Source organism: Vipera berus (genome assembly GCF_964194415.1).
Source record: "Vipera berus genome assembly, chromosome: 1".
In the NCBI taxonomy this organism is placed as follows: domain Eukaryota; kingdom Metazoa; phylum Chordata; class Lepidosauria; order Squamata; family Viperidae; genus Vipera; species Vipera berus.
Window position 1 is genome coordinate 29,450,713 of NC_138202.1, and position 15,415 is coordinate 29,466,127.

The 15,415-nt window shown below is 39.5% G+C and overlaps 1 protein-coding gene across 1 annotated transcript in view; it reads right to left on the bottom strand.

Moving 5' to 3' along the window:
* KCNH5 (potassium voltage-gated channel subfamily H member 5) overlaps positions 1 to 15,415 on the bottom strand; it is a gene marked incomplete at both ends in the record, with an annotated part of 213,547 nt that overhangs the window by 140,055 nt on the left and 58,077 nt on the right. Inside the window, 2 exons of the mRNA XM_081312791.1 lie at positions 5,905 to 6,297; positions 7,216 to 7,331. Coding sequence (XP_081168917.1) covers positions 5,905 to 6,297; positions 7,216 to 7,331 — 509 coding nt within the window. The remainder of the gene's footprint in view (positions 1 to 5,904; positions 6,298 to 7,215; positions 7,332 to 15,415) is intronic.

The following is a 15,415-nucleotide window of genomic DNA, read 5'->3' on the forward strand; positions in this document are numbered from 1 at the left end:
TCATATAAAATCACACAAATTTGTCCACGCGAATATCATAAACTTCACATAATTTCAAAAGATTTTGGCATTCTCACACAAGGTCTCAGAAAGAGGGAGCAAAAATCTGAGGAGGTTTATGATCTTCCCAAGATTTGAGGTAATTTACAGAGAACTCAGAAAAAACTGTTAGTGTTATAGTGCTGCAATTTACAGTAAAGGTAAGGTAAAGGTTCCCCCGCACATGCATGCTAGTCGTTTTCGACTCTAGGGGCTGGTGCTCATCTCCGTTTCAAAGCCGAAGAGCCAGCGCTTGTCCGAGGACGTCTCCGTGGTCATGTGGCCGGCATGACTAGATGCTAAAGGCACACGGAACACTGTTACCTTCCCACCGTAGTGGTCCTATTCTACTTGCATTTTTATGTGCTTTCAAACTGCTAGGTTGGCAGAAGCTGGGACGAGTAACAGACACTCACTCTGTTACACGGCACTCGGGATTCGACCTGCCAAACTGCTGACCATCTGATCGACAAGCTCAGCATCCTAACCCACTGAGCCACCACGTCCCTCTGCAATATACAGTATAAACTTCCAAAATACTGGCTCTTGAGATAACTTCCTCCCTATTTCCTTGATTCATCTCAACAGAAATGGATTACTGTGTAGTACTGAACTGTAGATTCCCCATACACTTTTCTGCTTTTTGAAAGCCTATTTATATTCCCTTTTGCTTTGGGCATGTGGGTGTCTATATATACACCATTTCTTTTGAACAGTTTTGCTAAACGCTCTACAGTTCTTGCAAAATATTGTTTTGCTTTGCACAAAACTAATGCAAATTTTGGATATTATACTAGAAAATCAGACACTTTCTTTGAAATTTAAAAAACGTACAGCTTTAGTGAAAGGAAAGCTGGTTAGTTGCAGGGTTAAAGAAGTTTGTCAGACTTCCATAGCCCTAGTTGAGAGTGACTGTTGTTAACCAGATTTTAAGTGATCCCCATGAGTGGACATTACAAAATGAAACATTTTTGTAAAAAAAAAGATGAATTAAAGCCAACTGGGAAATTGTTCTTTGCTTAGAAAGGAGAAAGGTCCTTATTATTTGCTGTCTCTCATCTTATGTCTTCGTGAATCAGGTTTATGTGTTTGAAGTTAATCCATAGGATAGGATTATTAAAGGCTTAGCTGGCATTGTCATGATCAGATTTTATAGGCTAATTATTTGCTTTGTGTAGGTGTATGTGTGCACATACATATACAGTATCTCTGAACATACAAACTTCTAAGAGGAAAATGATGATAATTTATTTATTTAAAAGGTTTGTGTGGCTGCTCATCTTAAAGCACAACTCTGGTCAGCTGAACCAAAAACCACAAAAACAATGGAAATTTTAAAAAGCATGCTTCAATATTCTTCCCAGAGATGCCTCAACAATGATCCACAGGCTCCTATCACTCTGCCCTAAGTACAGGTTGTCCTTACAACAGTTCATTTACTGACTGTTCAAAGTTACAACGGCACTGAAAAATGGGACTTATCCCATGTTAAATTAGCTAAAGCAGTGACATATAAAGAAAACTTATACAAAATGTTTTACAGATGGCATATGACACCAGTGAGATTAGCAAAAAATGTTTAAAAATACTTCAAACAAATGTTGGAAATGCAAACAAAGACCAGGCAGACATGGTGGACATGCCCAAAAGCAAAAAAAGATTTTGGGTAAAAATACATTTATGGTTGGAGAAAATGACTAAATAACAAACAGACCTTTTAATCCAGAATTATTTTTGTTAGGAGTAATAGGAGCAACTTAGGAGAAAGATTGTATATATTAAATTCTACACATATTAACTGCAGCAAAACTCACTTAACATATGTCAGAAATTTTGGGCTCAATTGTGGTCATAAGATGAGGACTACCTGTACCTGCTTTAGGAGCCAGATATTTATGTCCTTCTAGAAGACTAGAAGGATGTGAGCCTGGTGGTAGGGGTGGCATGCTTTTTATGTCCTTGATTAATTAGATTTGTTATGACTGGGCAATCACCAGATATTTAATTGACCATGTTGCCTAGAATTGATAGTGCTGTAGTCCGACACTACAGGATACAAGCCCTGGCATATATAAATGATGGCTTAGTTGTCAGCAGATTTATCCAATGTTGCCATTTAAAGACCTTCACGACAGAGGCTATTCTTGTCACATTCTGGCACATGAATTGAATTAATTAATAAGTACTTTGTAAGGAAATTCACCAATTTCATCTTAGCATTACAAAAGAAGAGAAATTATCTAGCCACATTCTTCATACAATCTTAACTTTTTTTTCTTCATGTATTAAAAGCCTCTCTGGAAGCAAGAACATAATAAATTCATCCAGAGCTTTAGACAGCTGAATGGTTTCTACTAAATAATTAGATTCATGTTTGCCTGCTCTCAACCACTATTTTCTTAATAGTTTAAAATAGAATTTGACAATTATGGGCCGATTTTAAATGTAGTTTTCAAATTTTAATGTACTTTTCATCTCTTTTATATGTTGAAGGCAGCCTTGAGGTTTGCAGGAGAAATAGCTCTGCAATAGATCATGGAATTACATTCTTAGATAAGGCTTTGATAAAGGGGTGGACAAATTTTTTGTTGCCAAGGGGAAAAAAAACATTTCAGCCTCCAAGCAACAGTTTCTGAAGGGGGAGAGGTCAAAATCTGCAAGATGATGGGAGATCAAAGTTCCATTTTTTACATATAATTTAGAAAATGAAGGGCTTGGAACACAACTCTGCACCTACCATTTTGTGGATTTGGACACAAATAAATGCTGCTATCTGCAGGAGCAATAACAGCATAGTGGGAATCATTAGTGCATCGTTAGGTAGAAATGAATATTTGCATGTTTTATGTGTGTGAAAATCATGCCATTGACATCTAGCAATTGTCCAGCAAATTTCAATGATGAATCTCAAGGTATTTCATGTTGGGCCAATGGAATTAATTAATTAATTAATCAAACAACTTTCTGCTCAGTCAAACTCAGCTTCAGATTACATGGATTTTGATAGCCATCTTCTTTAGAAGTCCTTCCCCAGTGATTCCTAAAACTTAATAGCTAGGATAAGAAGCTCCTAGGAGTGAGCAATATGAAAAAAGATTAAAAAAAAACCTAGGTATTAGCAACTGGATTACAAATAGAAAATGAAAATAAGAGGAATAATAATATTATATAATAGCATGACATAATAGCAACCTAGGTGCATTGGAATATTTGCAAGAAATTATTTATTTATTTATTTATTTATTTATTTATTTATTTATTTATTTATTTATTTATTTATTTATTTATTTATTTATTTAATTTCTATACCGCCCTTCTCCCGAAGGACTCAGGGCGGTGTACAGGGCAATAAAATGCAATAAAAATACAATATACAAAAGTTAAGATAAGAATTAAATAGAAAAGCCCAATTGCAATAAAATTAATTAAAATTACAATTAAAATTAAAATACCCCAAACCCATCAGACCAGGCCGGCTTGTTCAAATAGGTGAGTTTTCAAGTCACGTCGGAAGGAGCAAAGGTCAGGAGCCGTCCGGAGCTCAACCGGTAAATGATTCCAAAGGTCTGGCGCACCCACAGAGAACGCCCTCCCCCTGGGGGCCACCAGCCGACACTCTTTGACCGACGGCACCCTGAGTAGGCCCTCTCTGTGGGAGCGCCCTGGACGAAGGGAAGTTGACACCGGCAGCAGGTGCTCCCATAAGTAATCCAGACCCATGCCATTTAGGGCTTTATAGGTCATCACCAGCACCTTGAATCTCACCCGGAGGGCAGCCGGAAGCCAATGCAGCTCACGGAGTAGAGGTATTACATGGGAGTATCGAGAGACCCCCAACACAACTCGCGCGGCTGCATTCTGCACCAGTTGAAGCCTCCGAGTGGTCCTTAAGGGCAGCCCCATGTACAGAGCATTGCAGTAGTCTAAACGAGAGGTCACAAGCGCATGAGTGACTGTACGCAAGGCATCTCGGTCCAGATAGGGTCGCAACTGGCGCACCAGGCGAACTTGGGCAAAGGCCCCCCTAGTCACAGATCCTATATGATCTTCCAGGGAGAGCTGTGAATCCAAGATGATACCCAAGTTGCGGGCCCTATCTACGGGGGGGGGGGTAATACCTCACCCCCCATGGTTAAAGGTGGAATAAACTGAAATACCATTTGCATGCAACAAACATTGGTGGGATCACAAAATAGACAAAGTAATAGAAAATGAAGGTGCTAAATTGCTCTGGGACATTAGAATTCAAACAGATAAGCACCTGCCACATAACATTCCAAACTTAAAAATTGTCAATAAGAAAGATTAAAAAAAAATCTGGGTAGTGGACATTGCAGTCCTGGAGACAGCAGAAGAAAAGGGAAAGAACTGAAGAGAATCACAAAATATAAAAGCCTGAAAGTACATGTAGAATGACTATGGCAAACCAAACCAAAGATAGTGCTCATCGTTATAGGTGCCTTGGTTGCAGTCCCAAAGCATTTGGAGCACCGATTGAGCACTGCTAGCATTGAGAAAATCACCAATAGTCAACTGTAAAAGATAGCTTTACTTGGAACAGCTTACATCTTGCGATGATACCTTTAACACCATCAAACCACAACATTTGCCTAACACAAGTCCTTAGGAAGGGCTCAGTAAGTGGATAAAAATGTCAAATCCAGGCTCATCTGGCTGACTGTACTACCAACTTTAAGAATAACAGAGTAGCAGAGTTGGAAGGGACCTTGGAGGTCTTCTAGTCCAACCCCCTGCACAGGCAGGAAGCTCTTTACCATTTCGGACAAATGGTTATCTAATCTCTTCTTAAAAACTTCCAGTGTTGGAGATTCACAACTTCTGGAGGCAAGTTGTTCCACTTCATAATAATAATTTATTAAACTCTGAACAGCTGTCAAAATTGTGCTTTTAAAGTTGATGTTTCTGATCAGGAGTTAATAGTTACAAGGTCATGTTTGCAGATGACACCAAATTATTTATTTAGAATGGTTTCTAATTGAGATATGAAGGGTTTGGAGGCTAAATATTATGAAAAACACTTAAACTGGATATGTTTAGCCTAACAAAGCAAGAACTAAGAAAAGATACAACAGCAGTTTTTATTGATCTGCCTGTCTATATATCATCTATTAAATTTCTACACTGCACATATCTTCTAAATGACTCTGGATGGTTTACAATAAAAAAAAGTTTTCAGATACTTTAAGGGCTCTCACAGGGGAGTGTGGATTTATTTTTCATAGCTCTAAGGCTAGGACAAGAACCAATATAGAGAAGCTTTACAAATGTAACATGATGGCCAATGACTCCAAAAGCTGTACCAAGTTATGGAGAATAATGCTAGGAATAAATGCACATTGCACCTAGAACCATGGGCAATTTGCCTTTCAATATGAGCTGCAGGGATGCCTGAGCACTCCTGCACTCCTGCCACACTTATGAGTTTCTTAGAGGTATCTAGTTGGCTACGAGGGAAAGAAGAGGGCCTGTAGCAGGGGCATGGGGTGGGGGGGGGTGGGAGTGGGGTTAAAAAAAAAATCAAAACCAAGGCTGCAACCATATGAATGTTTCCCACATCAGCAACTTTCTGAATGGATCAATCACATGTTTTCAAGATTCCAATATGCCCCAATCCAAGAAATGCTGTCTGCCATTCTTTCTCCAATATAAGTTCATGTGCTACTTTGTGAGACATTAAAAAACAAGACATGGTTTTCTTCTTTGTGATATAAAATTCTTGGGGTGCTATAAGATCTTCCATCATGAGCAAATCTCAAAGCTAAACATTCTTAAGCGACATTTGATTATCTAAAAAAACTATAACAAGAATGATCAGACAGATTACAATAAAGTGATTTTGCTTACCTCATCTACATTCTCAAAGGCATTGATGATGTCATAAGGTAAACATGACAAGAGGTCTATCACAAACCAGGTTTTCAGGTAATTCATCCTGATGAGTTTGGGATCAGATATTACCTCTCCACCAGGTCCAACAAAGGTAGTATGAAAATTCAAAACTATATCCACCAGAAAAATAACATCTACCACACTATCCAGGACCAACCAAGCAATGTTGTTCTGCTTTGTTTTGAAGGAAACGTTGTAGGGAACCATGATGGCTGTGTAGAAGGTGAGAATTAAGATGACCCAGTCCCAAGTGGTCTTAAAAGCACAGTAGTGTAAAATTATATGTGGTGGAGTCTTTGGGGCCTCTTGCTTATATTGTGGAAGGATATCAGAACCCAATTGGAGAACCTTCAATAAAAGATACACAGATATTAGAACAATGCAGTGACAAGCAAAATTCAGAACAGATAAAATAAATTATAGATGAATTAAAAAGAAAATATTCTAGGCTTACTCTTACCCAACTTCAGAGGTGCAGGCAATTTTTGGAATTCTTCATTACACCCATACAACACCACTACACTGTGATTTCCACTGGTTCACAGTAGGCTTGCCACTTATCACCTAAAAAGCTCTCTATCATCTAGGGCAGACATGTCAAACTCGCGATGTCATGTGATATCACTCGACATATCAGGACTGTTTTGCCATTGCCAGCAATGGGGTGGGTGCAGTTTCCACATGACACATCCGCCCCGCAGGCCAGAAATTTGACAGCCCTGGCCTAGGGTCAGGCTACTTGTGTGGCTGCCTTCCTCCAACTGTTTCTACTTATCCCAACAGTTTTAGTAGAGAGGGCCAGGTATAAAAAATATTGTATTGTTGGATCTAAGAGTTGTGCCTTCTCAGTGATAGCCCTTGCTCTTTGGAACACTATCAACCTAGAGTTTCAGATGACCCCAATTTTGAAAATCCAATTTGCAAGGCATTTGGATTAGGTAGTTAGATGTTTTTATTTCTGTATTTTTATTGTCTGTCCTTGAATGTCAGGGATTATATATGGAGAGTTATTCAATGTTTTAATTCTTGCAAGCTGCCCAGAATAACCTCTGTGAGGTGGGTGACTATATAAACCAAATGAATTAATGATAGCTCAGGACAACATGAGTATTACTATACTGTTCCTGTTCCATTCTCCCCAACCTTTCATTGTCTACTACCTTAAGCCCTTTGTACCACAATATCTTTTCTAGGGTATTTACATGGTACTAGATCCCACAATCATAAAAGGTAACAATTTCCATTTATGTTTCAATAAACACTTACTTCAGCTAATCGAGAGTGCTTATGGATAACCTCAGCTTTGTTCATGGGCGTTAGCTGCTGCAAAACACTCCGGCTGTTTGTCAGAGCTCGCGTCAAACGGGCAAACTTTGTCCAGCCTGAGGAAAGAGGGGGAAAATGTTTTGGGCTATGAATGACCATGAGTCACCTATCATTTAGGAACAAAAAAGCAGAACAGTTTACAATGTTGATGATGTTATTCAGATATTATTCAAGCAGTTCAACACAGAATATTTGGGGCTATAATAGTCAATTACACCCCTTCATGGATTACTGCCTTGTCATGGCGAAGGGGCTTACATAATTCAATGAAGCTATGAGCTATGCCATGCAGGGCCACCCAAGACAGACAGGTCATAGCAGAGAGTTCTGACAAAACATGATCTATTGGAGAAGGAAATGGCAACCCACTCCATTATCTTTGCCATGAAAACCCTATGGACAGTACCAAAAGGCAAAATGATATGATGCTGGAAGATGAGCGCCTCAGGTCGGAAGGTGTCCAATATGCTACTGGGGAAGAGCAGAGGGCTAGTACTAGTAGCACCAGAAAGAATGAAGTGACTGGGCCAAAGCCAAAAGGACGCTCAGGTATGGATGTATCTGGTGATGAAAGTCTGAGGAAAGTCTGATGCTGTAAAGATTTTTTCTCCATAGGAACCTGGAATGTAAGATCCATGAATCAAGGAAAGCTGAACGTGGTCAAACAAGAGATGACAAGACTGAACATCGACATCTTAGGAATCAGCGAACTAAAATGGACAGGAATGGGTGAATTTAATTCAGATGACCATCAGGTATACTACTGCGGGCAAGAATCCCTCAGAAGAAATGGATTAGCCTTCATGGTCAATAAAAGAGTAGGAAAAGCAATACCAGGATACAATCACCAAAATGACAGAATGATCTCAGTTCGAATCCAAGGCAAACCACTCAATATCACAGTAGTCCAAGTCTATGACCCAACCACTGGTGCTGAAGAGGATGAAATTCACCGGTTCTATGAGGCCCTACAGCATCTTATAGAACTAACACCCAAAATGATGTCCTTATAATCATGGGGGATTGGAATGCTAAAGTAGGAAGCCAAAAGATAACCGGAATAACAGGCAAGTTTGGCCTTGGAGTACAAGATGAAGCAGGGCACAGGCTGATAGAATTTTGTCAAGAGAATACGATGGTCATAGCAAACACTCTTTTCCAACAACCCAAGAGACGGCTCTACACATGGACATTACCAGACGGTCAACACAGAAATCAGATTGACTATGTGCTCTGCAGCCAAAGATGGAGAAGCTCTATACAGTCAGTAAAAACAAGACCAGGAGCTGACTGTGGCTCAGACCATGAGCTTCTCATTGCAAAGTTTAGGCTTAAACTGAAGAAAGTAGGGAAAAGCACTAGGCCACTCAGTATGAATTAAATCATACCCCTGTTGAATATACAGTAGAGGTGACAAATAGATTTAAGGAATTAGATCTGATAGACTGAGTGCCTGCAGAACTATGGACAGAGGTTCACAACATTGTACAAGAGGTAGCAACTAAAACCATCCCAAAGAAAAAGAAATGCAAGAAAGCAAAATGGCTGTCTGAGGAAGCTTTCCAAATAGCTGAGGAAAGGAGGGAAGCGAAAGGCAAGGGAGACAAAGAAAGATACGCCCAGTTGAATGCAGAATTCCAGAAATTCCAGCTAGAAGAAATAAGAAATTCCAGCTAGAAGAAATTCCAGCTAGAAGAAATAAGAATGCCTTCTTAAATGAACAGTGCAAAGAAATAGAAGAAAATAATAGAATAGGGAGGACCAGGGACCTCTTCAAGAAAATTGGAGAGATGAAGGGAATGTTTCATGCAAAAATGGGCATGATAAAGGACCAAAATGGCAGGGAGCTAACAGAGGCAGAAGAGATTAAGAAGAAGTGGCAAAATTACAAAGGAGAACTATACAAGAACGAGCTTAACATCCCTGATAACCACAATGAGGTGGTCACTGACCTCGAGCCAGACATCCTAGAATGTGAAGTGGGCCTTAGGAAAGCTGAGCAACAACAAAGCTAGTGGGGGTGACAGTATTCCAGCTGAGCTATTCAAAATCTTAAAAGACAATGCAGTAAAAGTGCTACACTCAATTTGCCAGCAAATTTGGAAAACTCAACAGTGGCCACAGGATTGGAAAAGATCAGTTTACATTCCAATTCCAAAGAAAGGCAGTGCCAAAGAATGTTCAAACTATCGCACCATTGCATTCATTTTACATGCTAGTAAAGTTACGCTTAAAATCCTACAAGCTAGACTCCAGCAGTATGTGGATCGAGAACTACCAGAATTACAGGCAGGATTTCGAAGAGGCAGAGGAACTAGAGATCAAATTGTCAACATACGCTGGATTATGGAGAAAGCTAGGGAGTTCCAGAAAAACATCTACTTCTGCTTCATTGACTATGCTAAAGCCTTTGATTGTGTGGATCACAACAAACTGTGGCAAGTTCTTAAAGAGATGGGAGTACCAGACCATCTTATTTGTCTCTTGAGAAACCTATATGCAGTGAGAACTGGACACGGAACCACTGATTGGTTCAAAATTGAGAAAGGAGTCTGGCAAGGCTGTATATTGTCGCCCTGCCTGTTTAACTTATATGCAGAGCACATCATGAGAAAGGCAGAGCTAGATGAATCAAAAGTTGGAATTAAGATTGCCAGGAGAAATACCAACAACCTAAGATATTTAATAATTTAATAATTTAATTTGTATACCCCCCTTCTCCCGGAGGACTCAGGGCGGTGAGTGGTATCATATGCAGAGTGGTATCATATGCAGATGATACCACTCTAATGGCAGAAAGTGAAGAAGAGCTAAAGAGCCTCTTATTGCGGGTGAAGAAGGAGAGTGCAAAAGTTGGGGTGAAACTTAACATTAAGAAAACCAAGATCATGGCATCCGGCCCTCTCAATTCCTGGCAAATAGATGGGGAAGAAATGGAGGTAGTGACAGATTTTATTTTCCTGGGCTCCAAGATCACTGCAGATGGGGACAGTAACCAAGAAATTAAAAGACCCTTGCTCCTGGGGAGAAAAGCCATGGCAAATCTAGACAGCACACTAAAAAGCAGAGACATCACCCTGTCAACAAAAGTGCGTATAGTCAAGGCTATGGTCTTCCCAGTTGCAATGTATGGCAGTGAAAGTTGGACCATAAGAAAGGCTGAGCGCCAAAGAATTGAGGCCTTTGAAGTATTGTTGTGACTCAGGGCCAGCCTGTGGGTCCGACAGCCGGCTCCGATGTATCGGATGACTCTGAGGGGGAGGAGGGAAACGAACCGGCTGATGATGGTTTGGAGGCTTTGCAGAGTCCTCAGCCGGGGACCTCTTCTCAGCTGCGTGAGCCCGAGAGTGCGGAGGAAGATGACCCACAGCTGGCCCTGTTCAAGGACGCCCGACGCAGGAGGCAGTCGAGCAGGAACAAACAAAGAAAGGCTGCAGGACTCCTCGGGAGGAGGCACAGGGAGACCACGCCCTGAGCTCTCTATAAAAGGAGTGTTTAGGGAGGGGCTGGTTGCTGAAAGCAACTTTTCCGCTTGAGAAGACAAGCTCTAGTGTTTTTGTTAACTGCGTAATAAATCTTGGCAGATGCCTTTTAGCCTTGGACGCTCTCCAGTCTCTTCTTTCTGAATAGGGGTTTGCCTAATTACAAGGCCAGAAGAGGGCTGACTCAGAACAAGTATGATGCTGGAGAAGACTCCTGCAAGTCCCTTGGACTGCAAGGTGATCAAACCGATCAGTCCTAGAGGAGATCCACCCTGACTGCTCTTTAGAAGGCCAGATCCTGAAGTTGAAACTCAAATACTTTGGCCACCTAATGAGAAGGAAAGACTCACTGGAGAAAAGCCTAATGCTGGGAAAGATTAAGGGCAAGAGAAGGGACGGCAGAGAATGAAGTGGCTGGATGGAGACACTGAAGCAGTAGGCATGAGCTTAAATGGGCTCCAGAAGATGGTAGAGGATAGGAAGGCCTGGAGGCACATTGTCCATGGGGTCACGATGGGTTTGACACGGCTTCACAGTTAACAACAACAAAGTCAATTACAGTTACCATTTGGTGATGATTAAAATATTTGTGAAGTGACAAAATATATATTGTTCAAATTTGGCTCTGAACAATTTGGCATTATTGAAATGCAGAAGTAGTTGAATGTGTGTATACATGAATAGTAGTTTGTGACAATATATGCAACATTTTTCTTCATTTTATGTATAACAAATGTAGCAGTCCAAAATTATTCTCACTAAATAAGAGTTAGTATAATAAAAATAACACTTATTTTTTTTAAAAAAACAACCTCAAAATTGCAGGCATAAAATATAAGCATACAACTGGATCAGTGGATCTAGTTAGTTAAGCCCCATGATGTTCAGCCTTGGCTGAATACAGATGGTTATCACTTTCAGCTATCTCCAGCAGTAACCATTCCAAGGACATTCCATAATCCAGCCACCTTTTCCATTGTATTCCAAAGCATCAGAAAGCAAGACAAGAAACAATGGATGGAAACTAACCAAGGAGAGAAGCAAACTAGAACTAAGGTGAAATTTCCTAACAGTGAAAGCAATCAACCAATGGAATGGCTTGCCTCGAGAAGTTGTGGGTGCTCCTCCAGAAGTTGTACTCCATCACTAGAGGCTTTCAAAAAGAGACTGGACAGCCATTTCTCAGAAATGGTATAGGGTCTCCTGCTCGAGCACGGGGTTGGACTAGAAGACCTCCAAGATCCTTTCCAACTCTGTTATTTTATTTTTTATTTTATTTATTTTATTTTATTATATTTTTATACCGCCCTTCTCCCGAAGGACTCAGGGCGGTGTACAGGGCAATAAATATAAAAACAGAATACAAAAGTTAAAAAACGATTAAATATAATGCCCAAATTTAAAATTTAAAACAATATGTTCTAATTTGTACAACTTTGTCAAGTATGATAATTTTTTCTAGTCAAACACAAAATGTGAGTTTTGCCTTGCTGATCATCACCTCTGGGGAGCAATCTGCCTTTATTTAGTTCAGTACTAATTGATTGATTCTTCTTGCAATTTGCTGTCTCTGCATCCATAATTCACTATCATCTATCTTTTTTCTCATGAGTTTTGTTAGTGTCCAGCTCCCACTGCTGTACATTACTTCTGGAAAGTCCACTATCTTTACAATTCTTATCTAATTCATCATTATCTTATATAGTTTGTCATTGACTATTATGTAGGATCATCTCATCTCTGCTTCTCCACTTTTATGTATTCTAGAGCTCAAGAATATAAAACTCTCTGCCCGCTTCACTTCTTCAGCTTTAACTGTAAATGCAGGAACCATGCAAGTTGATTGTCTTCTTAATAATTAATACAAATCTTCCCATGTTTGTGTTCATAATGAACTCTTTTAAGTCTTCTTTACTTCTGCTAACAAAAAGGTCTCCTTACATCTCAAATGTTCACTTTTGGTTTCATCTGCTATCTCTCCTAGTCCTGCCATTTTTATTCACTGTATATTATCATTGTTGAAATGAAAGCAAATACTCCTAATCTTCTAGTATTTGCACCGGAGTTGAGTAGAGAGGAAGCTCTAAAGAGGTTTCCTCAAAGCATGTTTCTGTAATATTAAATAGTGGTTCATCAGTCCATCCCAATCAGACTTCTTTCTGTACAGACATTTTTCTTGACTGAACTCTAGAATTCATAGAATTTGGGGTATTATTTACAAAGTCCAAATAGTGGTATACCAAGGACACTTTTCACTGATTTTTTAAAAAAGGCAAACAGGATCATTGGGCAGTGTTTAAATGATAGATCATCAGGAAATATCCAGGCTATAGTATACACTGGGAAGATTGGGCGGGGGAATACTCTCTGGAAGAAGACAATCGCAAATTATTTCTCTATTGTTGTAAGGAAAACATTGTTAAAGTGCCATGAAAATATCTGGTGTCAAGAGTAATTCAAATGTAACTTTAATTTTACTAGGCTTTAGAAAGTTGTCCCAGGTATTAGAGGAAGCAACAATATTTTGGTAGCTACATACAAAAGGCTGAGATGAACACAGGCCTAAATACTTAAATATTTAAGTAATACAATAATATTCTCCATTATCAAGTATTAGCTAGACTTGGAAGACAAAATAAAGGTTAAAACAATGGTTTCTTTTAAATTATATCATGTGTTGTTATTGGGAGAACATCAAAAGAGTGTTAAACACTAAGATTTATTTTTCAGATAGAGGATCTTAAAGTTGGAAAAGTGTCCTAGCTCAATAACAGTGCAAAATTAGCTTCTGGAACAATATAAGCCATTCAGTGGGTGATTTCTATCTACCTGTCTGTCAGTCCATCCATCCATCCATCCATCCATCCATCCAATGTATACAAAACCCATCTGTTCAAGAAATTTTAGGCGGTGTACAAGATAAAAACAAAGAATTCCATTACACTAAAATAAAAACAAATAAAATCATGTTGTTGTTAGTTGCGAAGTCATGTCCGACCCATCGCGACCCTATGAACAACGTTCCTCCAGGCTTTCCTGTCCTCTACCATCTTCTGGAGTCAATAAAATAAAATCATACTGTGACTCAATAAAGCCACAAAACTACCAATCATGTACACCCATACCAGAGCCCCATGCTAACTTCCCAACCTCAACACCTGGGGGAAGAGCCAGGTCTTCACAGCTTTGCAAAAGGCCAATAAGGCCAGTAAAGTAAGGGTCTGTCTATCATTCAGGAGGGTGGCTGTCCTATAAGGCAGACAACTGTGAAAGAGAAGGCATGATTCCAAGGATCAGCAAAATGTCACTCTTTTATTGATGGTGCTTGGAGCATGCACAGATCTGGTGAGTGGATAGAAATTACTGGGGAAAGGGGTCCATGCCACATAGGGCTTTAAACACCTTGAATTGCACTCAGAAACCTAATGGAAGCCAGTGCAGTTCATATAACAGCAGTGCTACATGGGGTAACAGTGGTGCATCCAGAACTGTGGATGCCGCTGCATTCTAGATGAGCTAAAGCTCCTGAATGCTCTTCAAGGTCAGCCCCAAGTAGAACACACAACAGTAGATTTGATGTAAAATACAGTTATAAGATCTTTATGTACAACCTCCTTTTCTCAAATCAGCCTTGCATTTTAGGAACAAGAAGATAACCAGTAATTCTAGCACAATACTGTATGCTGTCTATGACTCCTCCATTTGTCTGAATTATCTCGGCTTAGTCAGCTATTTTGAATTTTTGATGACAGATGGTCGGTCAGACAAGATTTATTCCCAGAAGTTTAGATCGTTAATCTGTGTAGTGATCAGATTAAAGCTTTTAACATTTTATTCCGTGCTGTTTGTATATGGAATGACAGAATGGGCCTTCATATTGCCCCTTTTCTTTAATCTTTCAGTGCTTAGGCAATGTTTCTGTTTAAGTTGACATATTGAAGAAAACAATTCCTATTATGTATCTGCGTGAAAAATGCTGCACTAAGTCTGCAGCCTATCAACATAGCAATGCTTCTAATAGATTTCAATATCCATTTTCAACATGAAAAGCATCCACTTGGTATTGAAGATAAGTAACAACAGTGTTTGCAAGTATTACTGCCAAATTTTTGTTAGACAAAGATGAAACCAGCAGATGAATTATATAACTGATGTGTAATTAAACCAAGTACATATAATAATAGGCAGGCAAAGCATAATAGATAATACTGCATTGCACTGAATAGAGCTGTATATCCATCCATCCTGCATATCTTTTTTCCCCATATCTGTGTGCATTGTATTTTGGATGAGCTTATATACTGAACCTATATGTCATGTCTGATTTTAGCTTTGTGCAATGCATGAACCTAATCACTGTGGTTTTAAACCATTCTTTATAGCTTAATGGAAAATGAAACTCCAGCTGGTGTTAGCATGTTGACTCATATTGACTTGTGGAATCAAAGCTAGAACTTTTGGACATGACCCACCAAAATAATCATGATGATTATTAGTGAAAAATGGGACATGGAGAAACAAGTGAGAGACATCAGCACGCTCAGGGAAACCATAAAGTTTTCAATAAAGGTGTATGTGTGAAAGTGCCTGAGTAAGCAAATGAGTGGGTGAATAAAGGAGTGAGAGAATATACTGCATCTCTGTATTTATATCCAAGC